The sequence below is a fragment of the Mytilus edulis genome, chromosome 7, assembly GCF_963676685.1.
Source record: "Mytilus edulis chromosome 7, xbMytEdul2.2, whole genome shotgun sequence".
NCBI classification, from domain to species: domain Eukaryota; kingdom Metazoa; phylum Mollusca; class Bivalvia; order Mytilida; family Mytilidae; genus Mytilus; species Mytilus edulis.
In genome coordinates, this window is record NC_092350.1 from 19,373,108 (window position 1) to 19,394,205 (window position 21,098).

Sequence of the window (21,098 nt, forward strand, 5' to 3'; positions counted from 1 at the left end):
ACAGATTCATTCTAATTGCAATAATATATAAAGGTGAACCCGGATTAGGGTTTTCTTAAATACACACGACGCTGTATTTCCTTAGAAAATGATATATAAATTTTACCACAGATCAAGAAAAAGAAAATTATAACTAACAATTTTGAAATTAATCAAAACCTCAGTGACCTTTGTTACTGTAATACTCTTAAAATAGTTCAGTGATGGCAGTAGGACTGTTCAGTCCTCCATTTCAGATTTGCATAATATAAAATTTGATGCATTGTATTGATATTTTTGTAATATTTAAGTATATATGTTGACCACTACTTCTCTTCGATGGGTCCGCATTTGGCATATGCATGTTGCAAGGCAAAAGTTTCCCCATCTACAACATCTTTTCCTTAGTGGCATTCTATTTTTCCTGTCTTTTATCTATTTTACATTTCGATTTGCTAGTAAGTCACGTTCTGAACGTATATGATATAAATATATAAATTACCTCTCCGCGTTAGGCAAATAGCAACAATCAATCATTCAATTAATCAATCACAATAATAATAAATGGCGATTGTTATGCATATTGACAGAAATTTTCCACCTCAATGAGATGCATGTACAAGTTTCACAATGTATCATATATTTGTGTTTGTTTAAGGAATGACTGTAATATTGTTTTCTGTCTATGATAAAATAACATAAAAAAATGTGGTTCACACTGAATAACCCGCGTAGAGGGTTATTTTAAAGTGTGCAACACATTTTTGATGTTATTACATATAGACAGAAAAAAATATTAAAGTCATTCCCTGTAATCTAAATCAATATTCCATTTTCAGCCTGAGTAAATCACGAAAAAACGTCGATCACGTCACGGTAACATGACAAAATTATGTCTATGAGCTGATAAACAAAACACTTTCCATCAATCAGAAGACGCGTTGCATCCAAAATTAAATTATTTTGATAAGCATACATTTGACTGTAAATATGTATAATACATTTGGTGTTTACATGTATCATATTTAAGCGAAATAATTCAATTTTATAGAGCTATAGTATACAGATCATTTTTAATTTATTTTCGTAAACCGACTTTTGATATGTGTACTTGGAAAGTGGATAACTTCGTACAACCTCTCGTGTCCAATTAAGATTTACCCAGATGTCGATATCGTCGATATCAGTAATATCGACATTCGATAATGATGTTTGCTTTAAACATCCATGACACGTCAAGACATACCCAGTTGTCGATATAGTCAATATCGACACCATATCGAATCGATATCGATTTTTGCTTAAGACATCCTCTTACAATATTTATTAAAAAAAAGTAAAGGACAGTTCTTTTATTAATAATACTAGAGAGCGCGCGATTAGAACAGAAAAGATCCATGAACTTGAGAAACATCAATTATTAGTTGTAATGGCTTTGAACTAGCTCACCACTGGCCCCTCTTTTTAGGGAAAAACGGGGCCGGGAGGGTCAGGCCTGCAAACATAATTTACCCCACACGCATTCTGGATATGCCTGTTCCAAGTTAGGAGCCTGTAATTTAGTGATTCTTTTTTATTCTTTTTTTTGTTTAAAACATAAAATTAGGCCGTTTGTTTTCACGTTTGAATTGTTTTCCATTTGATGTTCTGTGCTTTTATAGTCTACTATGTGTAATGAGTTTTGCTCAGTGTTAAGTGCCGTATTAAGGTGACCTATATTTGTTAACCTCTGTGTCATTTGGTCTCAAATATACCAAAAACTTGTAAAAAGGTAAACTGATAAAACATTTGTTAAACTTTGATCGATGATTTGCGCATCTTAGACATATATAAAGAAATTCGATCTAGATAAATTAAAATAAAAGTCTAGAAGGAATTTTCCGAATGCTGGTTTTGCGAGATAAACTAGGCAAAATCTACACTTGCATAAAATGTTTGCAAAGAAAGCATATTAAGAGGAAAAAATTATGACGAGAAATTTTAAAATGAACATATGAACAAAGCGAGACAAAATTCTGATCTTGAATCAATATTGTTGAAATTGAAACTTGTTTGAGATGAATACAAAGTTATGAATCAAAACAACACATTACAAGGGAAATTTTAAAGGTCGTCGGATATCGACGATATAGACTCTAGTTTAAGATGAATACAAAGTAACATCGACAACATAATCAAAGGAATACTTCGACAATTTTTGAAATTTTTAAAGTACAGAATTAATGATTCACATTACGAGGGAAAAAAAAAATGTCGATATCGATTCGATGTTCAGGTAACTACTGACCAGGGAAATTGGAATAAATAAGCTTTATTTAGAGTCGGCAAGGTATACGATATCGTAACTACATCTTGTCTTGGACATACCTCAAACATTTTGACATGAAAGTTTTCTGTGATTTTTGAGATCTGAATGCGTCGGATATCTTTTTTCAAAAAGATATCACTTGTTAGTGGTTATATCACTGCAAACAAGGATTTCCAAAGAGGTGCATTTTGACTTCTTAATCATTTAAACGAATTTTTTTTTTAATTTAACAATAAAAATTATTATAGTCCCTTATTGTAATATGTGCTATGTAATATTTTCTGGTAATTAGCTAAACCAGCAGGTGCCCGGAAAATTATCTCCCTTTGCTGTTGTTACTACGCCGCCATTATTGTTTACATCGACGCGTGATTTTCAAGTTCTGACAGAGACTCCAAAATCTATAAGATACTTGTAAGTAGCAATGTTGTAAATGATTGTTAACTCCTTAAAAGATACATATTACGAAATACATGTTTAACACCAATATCTATCTATTTGTTTGGTTTTTATTTAAAGATATTTAAAGCATTGTCTAAACAGCCGAAGCCGGTACCATAGAATGTTGTGGATTGTTCTAGAATGAATAAAGAATATCAGAGAAGTTGTCCGTTGATATAAAGAATTCGTATCATATTGTTAATATCATGTAATTTTTTAACAACACAAATTGCAAGTTCCAACATTTAAACTATCCTACCGTAGTCTAAAATCGTTCATCTTGTCAGTTCGTTAGGTATTTGTGTTTGAACTTAACACACGGGGAAACTCCGCATTGACATCAATACGCTACTTCCGGCGTAGAAAAACAATGTAGAATACGTTTTTTCTGCACTTTTGAATAAAAAAACTTTTCTGAAGGTAAGTTTTCATTGTTGTTCTCAATTATTGCTAAAAAATGCCAAATTTCTAATGCCCGTTTTAATCCCGACTTCCGAATGTCTAAAAACATTCTAGAACTTCACAAAATCCCACTTCCGGCCTCCATTGCTTTGTGTACATTCCATTTGGCGTCATCAATCTTGTAGCAGGCAATACAGGTCAAGCCAATCGTATTTTTAGGAATTTTAAAATGACATGCTCCTTACGTCTTTCGCGATTTTCCCGCGAAAAAAGCCCAACCAAAATGAAAGGAAAACTAATTGAAAAAACGATGCCCATGCCATAATTTTGTACAGGAATATAGAGTAGGTTAATGAAAAATAATTTACATTTATTTTTCAAGGAATTTTCTTTTTATTCATTATAAAAAGATCGATATTCTGACCATCATGACTGTAGATAAATATTCATGCAGAATTCCATTGATGTCAAAAGGGATGGCAAAAAAAGAGTTTTCCTGTTGAATAAAACCCAAAATTATTGCAAACTATTTTGAAGCAATATCCCACAAAGAAATAACGTAATTGCCGTAGACTGGAAAATCCCCTAATTGACAGTAGAGCAATTTGATTGGGTAGAACGAATTGACACCACGTGATTTTGACGCCATTGAAATTTAAATGTAAACAAACAAGGTCAGAGGGTTCAGTATGGGACAGCATCGTACATTTAGTTACTGACAAATAATTATGAGTTACCAAGCTTGACAATGCATGGTAATAAAAAATGAAAGCTAAGTGTACTGAAAAAATAAGAAAAAAATAGCCTTAGGATAACGACTTATCATTACACCTGGATACTTATTTTTATTTTATTTTAGTTTTTAACATTTAAAACCAGATATGACTGATATTGGTGTTTCATGTACTTAAAAATCGTGCTAATTTTCTACAAAACTACTGATATAATTCGCTGCTGGATAACTCAATTTAAAACAAAATTAGACTATAATAAACTTGGCCCACAATTATTTGTAAAAAATGGTAAAATCAACAAACTCAGCTTATGTTTCATAGATTTGCGTTTCCTTTGTGTTTATGATTTTATCACTATTTTGAGGGTTTTTTGTTTTGGCTAACATAATTATTACATTTTCATTTTGTATTTCATGAGATAATGATACACATTTTTAAGAATACGTAGATGTATAAATAAAAATACATAATGTTACATACACTTGTCACCAATATTATACATACACAATTACACGTATGTAACGTGACGGTACCCAAATTGCACCTATTTTGACAGTTTTTTCAACTTACTACGTTTTTTTACGATCAAGACAAACATTTCCATTTTGTGTTTATTTTCTAGATGTATCCTTCTTTATTATATATATAGGTACACCAATTTGATTTTCAATTTATATGGAATCATAGAAAAATTGGTCTGAACTAACCTCCAAACCATCAATGATTCTGCAATGAGGAGTACCCAAATTGCATCCATGCTTAAATTTGCATCGTCAAAAGTCGAATAACAGAGCTTTTGTTTATTTTTTTCAAATATTTTGAACAATTGGATATTTTTCCATGCTTACTCTTCTTTTTTTAAGAAATGGATACTTGAGTATTTGCTAATTTTAAAAAGATGACGTTTTGATGACGTCGCATGGCGACATTTCAGTACATTTTGCTTTTTCAGTAAACACTTCATCTGTTGATAAATACTGTAAACATTTTGTGTATATCTAAATATATTTACCTATGTTGAAAGACGTGCATGCTATCGGATCATAAAATTACAACGTGTTTAGTCTCTAGGAAATCTTGTAAGATTTCCACTACTATTTTTGCTAAATAGGTGCAATTTGGGTACCGTTACGTTATGTATAATATTGAAATAAAATGTAGCAAGATAAATAAATATATATAAGTTATTTTAAATACCCCTTGACAATAAGTTTAGTTATGACAACCTTAAGAATTAAAAAAAAATGTATTTTGTAATGTTTCAATTTTCTGTCCATTCTAATCTTAGTTTGTTTCAAAAAGGGTTATTCATACCTGTCAAATTCATAGTCCAAATAATTATGACGTCTGACAAGGCTATTTTTTTTTCTTCTGGGACGCCTTCCTACGACGTCGTAGGAAGGCGTCCCAGAAAAAAAATAAATAGCCTTGAGCCTTGCCGGACGTCATACATGTAATTATTTGGACTAGATTTAGACATGAAGTACAGGATTTGGGCCCCCTTGTTTTGATTGCTCAATTGTGATCATGAAAAAGCCAATTAACATCATATTGTGAAAAGGAGTAGGTTCGATAAGGCCCTAAAATGGCCCTCTTTTTTACCTTCAATTTCAAATTAGTATTTATTGACCGATATCATAATGAATCATAGTTAATACATTGACTAGATAAGAAAAAAACCTTTTTGTTGAGAATTTACGTTTCTGCCTTCTACTGGTGATGTCACAAGCAGTACTCATTTTTATTTTTCACAAAAAATCAATGAAAATTGGTAAAATTTGCATTGATATTGGACAGGAAACATAAGAGGGCATACGTCGACAAAAAAGTTCTTTGAACACAATGTGTGTAATGACATTTTACATGCATATGTTAATCTTGAATATCTAGTTTGGGCCATATTTAAAAGAATGTCTGTTTCCCCTCCCCCGGATCTACCCTTTGTAAACAGACCAGGAAGTAAAATTGAGAATGGAAATGGGGAATATGTCAAAGAGACAACAACCCGACCAAATAAAAAACAACAGCAGAGGGTCACCAACAGGTCTTCAATGTAGCGAGAAATTCCCGCACCCGGAGGCGTCCCTCAGCTGGCCCCTAAACAAATATATACTAGTCCAGTGATAATGAACGCCATACTAATTTCCAAATTGTACACAAGAAACTAAAATTAAAATAATACAAGACTAACAAAGGCCAGAGGCTCCTGACTTGGGACAGGCGCAAAAATGCGGCGGGGTTAAACATGTTTGTGAGATCTCAACCCTCCCCCTATACCTCTAACCAATGTAGAAAAGTAAACGCATAACAATACGCACATTAAAATTCAGTTCAAGAGAAGTCCGAGTCTGATGTCAGAAGATGTAACCAAAGAAAATAAACAAAATGACAATAATACATAAATAACAACAGACTACTAGCAGTTAACTGACATGCCAGCAGGTTCTTTTTTTTTTTTTTTTTTTTTAACTGGATGTGATTGTCATAGCATGGTCACATGAATGGTTTGACTTGTCCAGTCCAGGCCACTTATCAGTTGTTTGTGCTCAATTTGAGTGTATTTATTTAGATTATCAATCCTTCTGCTTTCAAGCACTTTCCAAAAATGGAAACAAATTATTTTCAGGAAAAAAATAATTTTGATTTTTTTTTGGAAAATAATTTTTTGACCCGGGTGGGGGAGGGGAAACAAACATATTTTTAATTTTGGCCTTGTCTACGCATGTGCTCCATGTTTCCTTGTTTTGCCAAAATCTTTTATTTTGACCTTTTTTGGATGTAGATATAAATCCATGCTTTAGGATAAAACTTTGACACAAATAGTTCTATTTTACTTTCTCGCATATCTTTAAGACAACTTAAAACAAATTCTATTTTCTACCATTCAATTTTATAATCAGGGCCCTTTCTGAACTTACTCCTTTGCATGCTAAAGTTTGTTAGATTTTAAACTTTCCCCATGGGAGACATCTGTAATCAGCAATATACTACTATGTATGAAATAGATAAAACCTGAGACATCTGTAATCAGCAGTATACATTTGCAGTATGCAAGTGTAAACAAATTTAATCATTACATAATCAGCTGATATTTTTTTACGCAAACCATCGTGGTGATGTAACTGATAAAAATCACTCCATCAATCCTCCAGCCCTTTCACAATTGTAAGGGTTAGTACCATCTCAGGATGAGATCTACTTATTATTGCAGAATATTCAATGGATATACATTCATCGTCTAATTGAATATATCGGGTAATCAGATATTTTTAGTTGACATTTCGGGTATCCGATTGGCCGGAGTCTACGGTACTACAGTACTATGTATGAAATAGATAAACAGAGACATATGAAATAAGAAATTGGAAATATTATGATGTCGCATCATGGGAATCACATGGCCCTAACAATTTAATGGCTATGGTAACATACAAATCAAAATCTTATTTCTTAAACAACACAAAAAGTATTTAAAAATACCTTCAATACCCTAGGCTTTCAAGAAGTAATTAAGGCATTCAGGTTTGATAAAAGATTTTTACTAATACAAAAACAAAAAAAAGATGTATCAGCCATACAAAAACCATCCCACTATTTACATTTTTAGGACTTCATTAATTTTCAGTTTCTGATATCAATGTTACTTTGAGTTTCATTGTTTAAAAAATGTTTTATGAAATCTTTATTTAAAAAAAATACATTTCTAACCTGTAAACCATATCTGGAAATATTCTAAAAAAGGGAAAAAAATAAAAGAGAAGGAATATATATGTATGTGAAATAGAAATTTGAAAAGTAATCATGAAAAAGCTGTATGCTATTTCAATAGATTATATGGCCTTTGAATGAGGTTTGAACTTTCCAATCTCTGGTAACATTTGTCTCTAATATAATCTAGCATTTTTCCACACAAAAATTTCAATTGGCATTCATTCATTTACATGCCTTCATTTTTGTGTATTCATAGAACTTTGTAATCCAGGCAAATTCATAAATAACAAAGCCTTAGGCAATGTTAGGAAGTTATCATACTGATACTGACTGTACATGTATTTAAAATCCAATATCATTTCAGAAAAAGAAAAAAAACACACAATGCCTTTGATAGAAGAAATATTTGAGGATAATGTTGAAATTCCTCAGAAAGAAAAGGCAGTAAAGGTCAAAATAGAGGTCATGGAGGATAAAGAAAACAACATCAATGTTAACAATGTTAACAATACCAAAGGTATGTACATTTTGTACTATAATCTAGTAAAATTTTCCTGATTTGACAATTGTTGATGAAAATTAATTTTGGAAGTTTGTACAATTTTGTATTTTTTTTCATAGAATAATTTTGTTGTACATGTATATACATTATATTTATACCATTATATCAAATTTCATGTTCAGTACCATTTAAAGTAGTACCAAACACCTTGACTAAAATTGATTTGGCTTGTTTAATTTTCATAAAATTTTGACAAAATATTTACTTTGACCCTTAGTCAGAAATATAAAAATTTTAAAAACCTTGAACCACACACTTTCTTAGAAAAAAATCATTGGATACAATGTATATATAGCAGTTTGACAAACACTCATTTTGATCATTGAGAAGCTTGGTATTTCCTTAACAATACAACATGGTTAAAACATTTAGCTGTTTTACAGAGTTATCTCCCTGTAGCGTTAGGTACCATTTAATCTATTTTTTCTGTCTTTTGAAGAAAATTTGAAGTCTGATGGATCTGGAGATAAAACAGAACAAAACAAAAATGGAAAACAGAATGAGATAGAGAAGAAAGATAAAGATAACTGGCCAAGGTAAATAATAAAATAGTTGAATATTGGATGTTCAATCATACAAAATGTATTCAATAAACATTACACTTTTATAATGGCCTTCAAATACCGTTACTATTCCTAACATCACTGAAGAGACATATTAATTTGTCGAAATCCAGATATGGTGTACACATTTTTGAATCTCATTTTTGCAGTATACCATCTTTTCCGCAAGTTTGTTGCTTTCTTTTTGGTTATAAATTGATAATAAAATTCATTTTGTTACATCTTGTGATTGATTTATTTGGCAATCACCAATGGCAGTCAGCAGGGTTTAAGAACACAAGAAAAAGTTGTTTGACCTGCATTTTGTTAAAATGTAAAAATGATGTATTTAGACCCCTCTACCAAGAAATTTGTTTTGCATGCACACATAAAAATTGAATTTTTATCCAACACAATCAGAGGTTTGAGGGTTGTTTTCAATATATTGTATATATTGCATATGATAAAAACAAAGAAAATTATCAGTCAGTTATGGCCAAAATAGAAGCCAAATATTATAAATAACTTTTATATAGCATTTTCACATGACACAATTACTGAAGTTGTTCCCAATAATTCATATAATTAGGATTGTAGCATGAATCACAAAAGTTTAATAGTAGAAAAGAAATCACAAACAATGTACTTCTTTCTGTATTCATCAATTTACATTTCATGCATACTATTTGTCTGTTAACTACACCATGTGACAAATAATATCAGAAATTTGTTCTTTTATTGTGTTTATTTTGATCTTTCCTAGTCTAGGTCCATAAGATGCCAAATATGTATTAATATCAAGTGACAGTTTTTTTAGGTTGTTAAAAAGTTTTAAATGACAGTTTTCACTAATAGTTCTCTAAAATTATATCATTGTTATCAGGTTAAGTTTCTAGATGAGTTTTTTTCCTGTTTAACTGTACTTGAAAGAATAATCTTTTTTTATGTGCATTGTTAACATGTGTGTGTCCTAACATATATGTCATATATATTGCTTTGGCATTTTTTTGAGATATCTTAACTGTTTAGTCATGTTAATAATCCTTACTTCTACCTTACAGTATTTTGTATTATTTACAGGTTGACTAAAGCATTTTTAAAACAGCATTGTAAAGATATGAAGCTTTATCGTACCCCACATCTGAATGATGTTCTATATCTACATTATAAAGGTAAGTAATTTGTCATTCAGAAAACTGCTAAGTTTAAACAATGATGTTTTATACCCACCTTTGCCACAAACTAAAATAAGGAGGGGTAGGGGCATGAATATTGCCAACTGGTCTGTTTGTTTGACCATCAGTTAGTCCATTCAAATTCAAGATGACCTGGACCTTATCACCTCTACAGAAAAGGGTTAAAAAAATATTTGAACCTTTTTCCACAACAGAATAGACTTCAAGTATTTCTTGCTCTGTCCTTAATACAGAAAGGATTAGTAGATTCTTTGTTCCAGTTCAATTACAGATTTTTTTTGTGAGTTTAATTTAAAGGGTTCAGCATTTTATGAAGCTTTCACCATTACAGAAAGGTTAAAAGTATTTTTTTTTAGTCTGTCATTATTACAGAAATAGTCCCAAGTATTTTTTCATCCTGTCACCACTACAGAAAGTGTTCTTGCGTTTTTTGAGTTTCATTATTACTGATTTTAAGTACTACAGAAAGCATTCAATTATTCCTGCAGCTTTAGACCGCTAAAACAATGGTTCAAGTATACCTTGAGCTTGTCACTAATTTTTTTACAAACTTGTATTATTATTAATTTTTATTTTTATTATCCATGGTTTATCATTGTAGGTATTTTCAAGATTGAATCATTAGAAGAGTACACAGGATTAAGATGTTTATGGTTGGAATGTAATGGATTGAGGAAAATAGAAAACTTAGAAAATCAGAAAGAACTGAGATGTCTGTATCTTCAACAAAACTTGATCTCAGATATAGAGAATCTGGAACCTCTTGTTTGGTTAGATACACTTCAACTCAGCAACAACAGAGTCAAGAAAATTGAAAATATATGTAAGTTTTTGAAATATTGTTAGGAAATGAAAATTTAAATGTCTGCTTCAAGAATTTTGTTAAAGTCAATATCTCAGTAACTTTGAACGATGTGTCAAATTTATGAAGTCAAAATCAGTGGCCATTTGATCTCAACCTCATTTTCATAGTTTTATCATCAAAGTTAAGTTTCTCAGTTACTAAGAATAATACAGAAATATATTTTGCCAAATAACTACAATTATAATTGATCTTTTTCAGCATGTTTACCCAAGATAAATTCTCTGTATATCTCACACAATAGAATTGAGGAGGTTGAGGATATTGAACACTTAGCAGAATGTGATTCACTGAGTGTAGTAGATCTGTCACATAACAAAATAGATGATCCTAAAGTTCTAGAAGTCTTTGCTGCTATGAAAAATCTGGTAAGATATGATACGTATGATACATATTTGAATTTTTTCTAGATAATGTAGACACAACTTTTAAAATAAAAATGATTACTTTTTTAAAGCATAAATACAAGTATGTCTAATTTTCACATTAATACAAAATAAAAAAAACTTCAAACACATTTTTAATCAAAATAAAGTTTTAATTTTGTTTCAAGGTTTTAACTGTTTTATCTCACTTTTATTCTACCGGTTATTAATTAAACTGATTTCTATTTTTCAGAAAGTATTAAATTTAATGGGTAATACTGTTATTAGGAATATCAAGAATTACAGGAAGAATTTCATTGTTAAATGTGTAAGTATCTAATCATACAATGGTGTATTAATATACAAAGCAAGTTACATGTATGACTTTAAGAAGCTAAGAGTATGTTCAGTTGATTTTTACTAAGACATTTCACCTCAGTCTATCAATTCTGTGTTTTGGGTTCAAGACTTATTCCTATTATTTGGCAAAATGGAGTGTTGTAACTTGTATTCACACTGCTATTTTAGGAGTTAATTTTGAGCATTTTCTAAAGAATGAGGATTTTCCACAAACACCTTGTTGTGCAATTTTATGAATGAATTGATTGTCAATAATTGGGAAAAAAAACTAAATTTTTATGGCCCCACAACAAAGTTGTCGGTGCCATATAGTTTTACCCTTGCAATTGTCCGTCATTCCACAACAAACAATTATACTGAGTTTTTTTCTAAACACCTTTAGATATTGAGTTTGAGTTTCCTTCTGCTCTGCTAATTTTTTGACAAAATTATGGACTTTGATAAATTCCTTCATTCTGCAACAAACCATTGTACAGAGTTTTTTCTAAATGCCTTCAGATACTGGGCTGATTTTCAGTATGTGAGTTAACCATGATGAGTTACAGATCAAGTTTCTTTTTGCTCCGCTAATCTTTGACGAAATTACAGGCTTTGGACTTTGATAAATTTTTGAAAATCACAGTTTTACGGAGTTTTACTAAATGCCTTCAGATATTGGGATGATTTTTTTGTATGTGAGTTAACCATGATGAAGTCCTGATCAAGTTTGAGTTTCGATCCGCTCCGCTAATCTTTGACAAAATTATGGACTTTGGACTTTGATATATTCCGCGTCAGTCAGCAACAAACCATTATACGGTGTATTTACTAAATGCCTTTAGATATTTGGCTGATTTTTGGTATGTGAGTTAACCATGATGAGTTACAGATCAAGTTTAAGTTCAGTTTCCCTCCGCTGATTTTTGTTGAAGTTAAGGGTTTATGACTTGGCAAATTGTTGAAAATCACAGTAAAACAGACTTTTTTTCTACATGACTTCAGATTATGAGCTCATTTTTTTATATGAGAGACTACCATCATATTTGTGTCCACATGTTATGTTGAAATTGCAGATTTTTCAACTTTTTGAGAGGGGGCCATTTGAGTTGTTTGGACACATCTAGGTTTTTAATACTTCATAATTGTTTGAAGAGGAAAACCCATATCCCCAAAGTAGTCAGCAAATACATGAACTGTCTTTTGAACCAGCAAGAATAAGGAATTTGAATATTTAAAAAGATCATATGTCAGGTTTTAAGGTTTCTCGTGTGGTCCTTGTACCAGGTGATTTCAAAAGGTATACCTATGAAGAACATATACATGGACCCTTTACAATCTTTCTTTATTCATTTGAAGATAACATTTATAACAAAAACTGTCAATTTTGGTAAGAAAAACTTACAGAATTTGTATCTTGAACAATGATATAGATAATAGAATAATTGTAACTCTGTTCTAACATATATTTGCAATATTTGCAATTATTAATGTTTTCAATATTACAGAAAAATTTGAATTACCTTGATGACAGACCAGTTTTCCCTAAAGATAGAGCTTGTGCTGAAGCATGGTAAGATACATGTCAATACAGATTTATAATTACAGATTTTCTTTCAATGGCATATATTGCAATTTAATGAAACATATTTTGTAAATATTTAAGAATGCACAGTTTGTGATTTTATATTTTTCTTGGCATGACATACTGCTATTTAATGCAATATATTTTGTAAATATTAAATAAAAAAGGTTTCATACTTCCTCATATTTCATGGAATAGTTTGTTGCTCTTATATGCAGTATATATGATTAAAAAAATTAGTTTGCAATGCCAAGTTAATCATTATAAAAGAAGCATTTCAAAAGCTGCATTAATTTTGTAGCATATTTTAGCAATATTCATTACTGTATACAATTAGTTTCATAATATTTTAAATGCATATTTTAAATTAATGCTAAATTGAGATACAAATCAGGTTTTAAATATATGCTTAAAACCTGAACCAGGTCTATAGAACTTTAAGAAATTTTTGTAAACAAAAGGGGACATTTTTTCTTCAGGGCAGAGGGTGGTGTTGAAGCAGAAAAGGAAGAAAGAGAAAGGTGGATAAATAAAGAAAGACAAAAGATCACTGACAGTGTGGAAGGTAAGAAAACAATAATACAAAATACCATAAAGGGAATAAAACTAACAAAAGATATTGAGATGCCTCTCTAAAAATTTTGCAAATGAAAGTGCTTACTATTTGAACAAATTTACATGTTTAGAAAATTCACAAGATATGTATTTCTTCATATCCATGATTCAGTGATCAATTAAATGAATGCTACAAGGGGAGATAAATCATCTTTATGAGAGACTTGGGGGGGGGGGGCGGGGGGGGGGAAAGAAAAATGACAAGTTAATTGTTAGTTATGCATAACATCAAAAATATTTTACAGGGCAGACATAAATCAAATTGTATATTTTGGTCTATAAAAAAGTATTTATCTAAGATTCAGTCATCAGAGAAATGAATTGCAAGGAATTCATGGGCACATAAATGCTGTGAAAGGAGATAAATCATTATCTGTATGAGAGAATGCTTTAAAATATTTAAGGGCAAAAGAAGTGAAATGACAAGTTGATTGTTATGATTGGCATTCATGGCATAAAAAAATATCATGCAAGACAGAAAGAATTGGAAAATATCTATTGATGTTTTAAAGAACAAATGTTTACATCACAAAGAAAGTCAAAAATGGTTCAAAGGTGTACAAAGGAAACCAAACAGTGTCTGTAACTAGCAACATACATGTAGAAGTCAAAAAGTTGGGATTTATACTATAAATGCCTATAATAAAACTATTGAATAAAAATATAATTTCAATTCACATCTGTCAATATCATCAATAACATTTCTTTTATTTATATCATCTTAAATTTTATTCCTATTGAAATTCTTATGTAGCATATATAATTATCTTTAAAATATCTTACAGCATTGACCAAAATAAGGAAAGCAAATATAAAGCAGAAAATAGAGAGAGAAATGATAGAAAGAGGAGAAGAGGGAGAAGTGGATTTAGAGAGTGTTGATTGGTTAACTGGATCTTATAAACTCAAATCAGAAGTAGACAGTGAACAGACAGAGGAAGAAATGCCAATCATAACAGGGAAGCAGGCTGAGGAAGAAGAGGGAATATTTTCTACCAGAAGTTAGTTTCATTCTTAACATTGTGTGTTATTTGAAAATGTCAATTATTCCTCCAAACTGTGCCTTTAACCTCGTTTTTATGATTCATGACTACATTTTAATATGACTTTTTCTTTTCATCATATGTTTTTTTTTTATTCATTATGAATAATAGTAATTATATTACAGTATAATGAATCATTGTAAGATACATGTTATCGTCCTTTTTATTTTTACAGTTCATTATTAATCAACATTTAGTTTGCCTGATTGGGTGTGTTTTTCCTGCATTTAAAAAAAAATATCAATTATATTTGGCATACATCATCAGTGTAAGGGATACCTGTTCATGTAACTGGATTTACCTGACTATTTCTGTATATTCATAGATCAGTGATAATGTAAAGTTCATGAGAAACATATGGTAAGACCTTGATCATAGAAATCTTGTTAATAAGACCTTCAATATTATATTGAATCATGGTCAATAAAACATTTTTCTTGTGTTCTAATTATTTGAAGATCCATTCTTATGTTCCATTTTTACTCTTTTTATTTTCAGAAAATGTAACAAAGGAAGACTCCACAAGAATATTTATCACAGACACAGGTGAGATTAACTATCGGTCAAATGAAATGTCAATGATGATAATAGATAGAAGGAATAAAAGTCTACAGAACTTACTACCATATTACGGGTTATTTTCGCAGGGGGAAAATTTTTTGTGATTTTCATTGAATGAGGTAAACAAAATATTTTGGCAGGTTCATAAATTTTATCAATACTTTTGCATGTACACTTTTATTTTGGCGGAATTTAATGTGGCGATTTTGTTCTATCCGCGAAAATTTTCACCCTGGGAAAAATAACCCACTATATGGTATGTCACCAGACATCTGAATGTCAGTACATTTTTACTTAGTAATGTGATTCAGGATTAAAATTACATGAAACTTACTTGTAATATAGCCAAACTAAATTAAGCTGGATATCTAGGTCACTGTGATCAAGAGTTATGAGTCTAACTGATGCATCTAGACAAAATGTTTATGAAACTTCTGTATAGGGAACATGAAATTTTAAGGTAACCTAATTTGGCTTTATTTACACTTCAAAAAAAGCCAGGAACTTATTTTTAAAATAGCATTGGAAAATTGAACTTGATGTGAAATTTAACAATTATAGTTACCTTAATGGGGTTTTGTAATTCTACAAGGCACAACAACTGTCGATCATGTGCATTTATAATTATTAAAGCTGTAAAACATATGCAAATGTGTCTTTACCGCATGATTCAATATGCTTGGATAATTAGCATAATCGACTATCACTTAATTAATATGCACGTATATAAAATTAAAAAGTAAGATTGTAGGAGTTTACAATTATATTTTACTTTTTCTGTGTTGGAGTTGCTCCCTATCAATGCTATCAACATGTCGGGACTAGCCAATATATGCTTTATACTTTCTTAACTTGGATTTTCATGCATAGTTAACTGTTGTAGTGAATTACAATCTGTCAACAAGACAAGTATAACAAATTAGAAACTGCAATGTTCCGTAGACTGAAGTTTCACATCAGAGTTGAAACTGCAATGTTCTGTAGACTGAAGTTTCACATCAGAGTTGAAACTGCAATGTTCCGTAGACTGAAGTTTCACATCAGAGTTCAAACTGCAATGTTCCGTAGACTGAAGTTTCACATCAGAGTTCAAACTGCAATGTTCCGTAGACTGAAGTTTCACATCAGAGTTCAAAAATCATAATTCTGCTTCTCATATATCTGAAAGCTTGATCATAGTAGCTTAAGAAATGGTATTCAAAACATATACTAATTTTATTTTACTTGAATCAAACAAATTTTACACACAAAACAATAAATTTCCCAAGATGTTAAATGAATATTAAATAAGTATTTGATATAGTATTCATTACAACTGAAGTTTTGTACATTTCAGGAAAAGAAGATGAAGATGATGATGAATTAGAGGTATGTTATCTTTACTCTTCAGTTTTCTACTTTTAAAAATGAATTATGCAAGGGAAAACAATTTTATTAAATTTTCAAAAGTAAAAAAAATCCAATTGAGTTAAAGCAGTAAAAATTATCTTGGTACAAAATAAATGTAACCAAACTAAATTCTTATCATGAATGTATCCAAAAATATAATGTTGCTGTTCCAATTCTTATATCTAAGGATGTTAACTATGTAATATGAAGTGCCTATATTTTGTGCAACACATCATGTTGTTATTTTTTGTTTTTTGGCTCAATCATATACAGTTTTAAAAGTAAAAATAATGTAAATAATTGTATATTTCTGTAGGATCTACCCGATTTAGAAGATGTTGATGTCACAGACCAGATCATTACACAAAGCCAGGATAAGGTACAATATTTAACTTAAGAAAACTGGTCTTAATTAGATTTCAATCGTACCTAAATGACTGGTATGAGCGATAATTTATTAATAAAGTGGACAATTTTGGTCTCTTGTGGACAGTTGTCTCATTGGCAATCATACCACATCTTCTTTTTTATAAGTAGTCAACGTCATAGAGAAAACAACCCAACCACGCCACAAAAACCAAAAACTTCAAGATTGAAGTATTTTGTGTGGTATGATTGTTAATGAGATAATATTCCATGAAAAACTAAAGCACAAGGATGCATTTCTAGTTGACTTTACAGCCTTCTACAACTATGAGTAAAAACTTACCATAAAGTAAGATAAAATAGGCCCTGGATATGGAAAAGAAAATCAATAAAATTAAGCAAAAAAAAAAGCCCACAGCAACCAACAACAACCATTGGACTGAAATATTCTGGCTTTGGAATGTGGCAGGATAAATATTGTTGTAAGCACTCAGACTTCCCTGTAACCTGAGACAGTATTTCATACAGATTCTGAAAATGTTCCTAATTAATACAGTATTTACCGGAAGAACACACAATTACCATTAAATAACAAATAAACTTGTCATAAGAGCTTGATTGTTGCTTTTACCAATCATTTGGTAATGTTTTTACAACTTAAAGTCAGATTTTTAAAATGGTTACAGTTGCAAGTCAAAATCCGTCTTACCTGCTAAATCAATTTAATACAGTAGTTCATTTCACCTTGTATGTGATAGACTTGAACACAATAGCATTTGCCAAAATTTTATAACAACAAGAAATAAGAACAATACTTTGCAGCTCATCTGAAATGTTTTTTGATTATTTTCAGGCTTTCAAGCCAAGGATTGAAATTCTTGATGACAGTGAATCAGAATCCGAGGATGAAACAGAGAATCAGTCACCAAAACCAGTCATACAGGAATTTATATCTTCTTCTAAACCATTGATACAGGATATTACATCATCTTCTAAACCTCTTATTGAAGAAATTTCTCAAAACACAGAAGAATTGACATTAGATATGGAAGAGAACAAACCATCACTTATAGATGAAATGAATGAGTATGCTGTGGAAGAAGAAACATCGGAAACAGATTTGAATGACATCAATCCCGACTTCACCCCATCATATGATTCCGTCCAACATGAGCACTCGGCACAACTGTTACAGGAAATGAAATCAATGGACGATACAAACTTTATCAAAACAGGTGTAATGGACCCCAGTAATGTTATTGAGTCTAAACGTCCCAAAACAAACAATCATCCTTTAGCTGACTGGGATGACTCAGAATTAGATTGAAAATTTATGGAAGATAAACTTTTTTTGTGTAAAATGTGTTCAGAAATAATTTATATTTATGCAGTCAGAAGATATACAATAAAGAATATTTCATCTGGCAAGACAATAAAACATTATGAGCTGTGTCTGACAGATAGAAATCAAATTATGCAATTGCACATGTACACGACTGATTGATTTTAGGAAATTCAAATATGAAATGAAAGATTTGTCTATTTTGTAAGGTTCTTATTTATAACAACTCTATTTTCAAACAATTACAGAATTTACATTAATATTTTTCAACCTGAAGTAGGATAACAGTTGTATTAATATCATTTGCATCACTTGATTTCTATCGGACACAGCTCAACATGGATAAAAATTACTTAAAAGTTTGTTTACAAAAAGAATATTTTGAATCAAGTTCAATTTCAATATTAAAAAAATGGTAAATTGTCATTTATTTCTTACATTATTTTTCAGAATATTTTCCTTATTTTTCATTTTTTTTTAAATACTATATATTTTATCGAATGAATAAAAAGAAATAGTTTTCAAACATGGACAAAAATCACTTAAAAGTTTGTTTATAAAAAGAATATTTTTGAATCCACATCATTTTGATATTGAAGAATTGTGAATTGTTATTCAATCCTTACATTATTTATGAGAATATTTTCAATGCTTTTCAATTTATTTTAAGTACTATGTATTTTTGTTAATTTTTGTATTTATCTTCATAACCAAAACATGTTATTGACTATAATGTGTAATGAGATCTGTTCATCAAAATGCACCAACTGTTTTTAATATATTCAAGTTTCAAGAGCTATTCATTTACCATATATATTATACATCATTGATCATAGCATATATTTTATATATTTATTATTTCATTCAGACTTGTCAAAATCCATGCAAACAATAATCTGATGTTGAAATATCAATTCTGTCCATTTACAATATCATATAGATAGTAAATAGTCATTTCATAGTGTGTGTGATGTGCTTCTATTTTATAATCTTTTTACATTAAACATTCCGTCCTTTGGTTTTTAGTCAGTAAGATGTTATGTAAATATATCTAAACTTGCAGGAATATATTTAAAATGGTGGAAAGTTATTCCTTGGCTTTTTGTAATTTTTAGCAATTTCCCCATTTTCTATATCTGTGATTCAAGTGAAGAAGAGAAATGAAGGATAAAAAGGGGGTGATATAAATATTGGAAAAATTGGTAAACAGTTTTAGGGTAAACTGTTTTAACATGTCTGAAATTGGAAAAGGGATGAAACTTTAAAGGATTTCTACCAATAGACCGATGCCCTATGCCCCTTCTCTTCTATTCTCCTTAATTTAGTATTAATACTAAAGTATGTTAAATTTGGTATTTATTATGCTTTAAATATTTTACTCCAAGGGGAGACAAATCTAAATACATTTCATTGTTATGATTCATTCATGTTCCCTTCATTTTATGGTATTGATTGAGTTTCTACAGTCAGTTACAATAAGTCAGGGATTACAAATGGTGCAGTATCATTCCATAAACATACGCTTTAACAGTATGAAATGCAAATGTTTATTATTATTCACTAAGATAACTTTATATTTTGTGACAATATTATATTGTGTAATGTTTACTTAGATTAGATGCATATTTGCTGGCTTTCCTGTTTCAATTAAGTTTCTAACTGTACATAAATTCTATTTCAAATTTCTATTAACACAACTTTGTGTTTCTGTATATTTCCCATCTCTAATCTATTTCAAATATGTGAGAATTTATTTCAGTTTGTGGCTTTATTAAAAATAACCCAGTATCATTTTTATGTTTCCATTTTCTCACTTTTATTCTGTAATTATAACCATTTGATTTGTTTATTTCTTTGTTTATTAAAGCAGTATATAACTTTTTTGTTTTGAATGTGTGACTATTAAGATTTTTTTATGAAATAAAATTATTTGTTTATTTATTAAATATGTAAAAATAAAGATTTAAAAAAACTCTTTTCTTCGAATGTTTGTAATTGTATAGAATTATAGAAGATCATATCACTATCAATTCTCACTGTATTATTGTCATCCGTAAATACATGTATAATACTTTGATTGTTTGGTGTTTTAAAGTCACTGATAGAATTATTGGGCTATTTCTTGTTGGTCAGTTTTTATAGAGAAAACCAATAACAAAACTGACAATCCTAGTCAATTAAGGACAGAGTCGAGGGCACCTGCAATGTGCAGGATTCAAACTCACAAATTCAGTGTTGACAGGCTATTGATACAGTAAATGGACTACTTAGACCACTTGGAATCAAGGCAAGACCCCTATAATACTTTGACACTGATTTGACAGGATACTGTAAACCAACTTATTTTCGCGAGTAGAAAAATAACGCGAATATAAATTGTTGCAAATATGTAAAACTTGGGTCATTCCTTATTAAATCTAATCAAGAAAGTCACAAAATCGCGAAATTAAATAGCCACGAATTGGTCTAGAAAGGGTTAAACGTGAAATAAAGTGTTCGCGAAAATAAGTTGGTTTACAGTAGTACATTTCCTTTGCAAATCATTTTGCTGTAGGTATCAAATGATGTTAAGACAAACAGGACTAATGTCAATAAAAGATCAACCATGAATTTGAATAATCCATCAAGTACAAATTTTCTTAAATGCAGAACTTGGCAAACCATGAAAATCAAATATCCACAAAATTGCAATGTGTAATATTAAGAAGGGATATAGTTACAATACTGTTGTCAGGTCATTAAAGATTGCACATTTTGGC

At 30.2% G+C, this 21,098-nt stretch overlaps 1 protein-coding gene across 1 annotated transcript; it reads left to right on the top strand.

Annotated features, from left to right (window-relative positions):
* The first annotated feature begins 2,606 nt into the window (after positions 1–2,606).
* LOC139480945 (dynein axonemal assembly factor 1-like) lies at positions 2,607–20,309 on the top strand. Its single transcript, XM_071263933.1, has 14 exons — positions 2,607–2,701; positions 7,940–8,092; positions 8,577–8,673; positions 9,760–9,851; positions 10,477–10,698; positions 10,939–11,105; positions 11,356–11,430; positions 12,947–13,011; positions 13,503–13,588; positions 14,424–14,639; positions 15,180–15,227; positions 16,579–16,610; positions 16,948–17,010; positions 17,851–20,309. Exons 2-14 carry the CDS (start codon positions 7,960–7,962, stop codon positions 18,322–18,324), a joined length of 1,770 nt encoding a protein of 589 aa, XP_071120034.1. The 5' UTR covers positions 2,607–2,701; positions 7,940–7,959; the 3' UTR covers positions 18,325–20,309.
* The last annotated feature ends 789 nt before the right edge of the window (positions 20,310–21,098 follow it).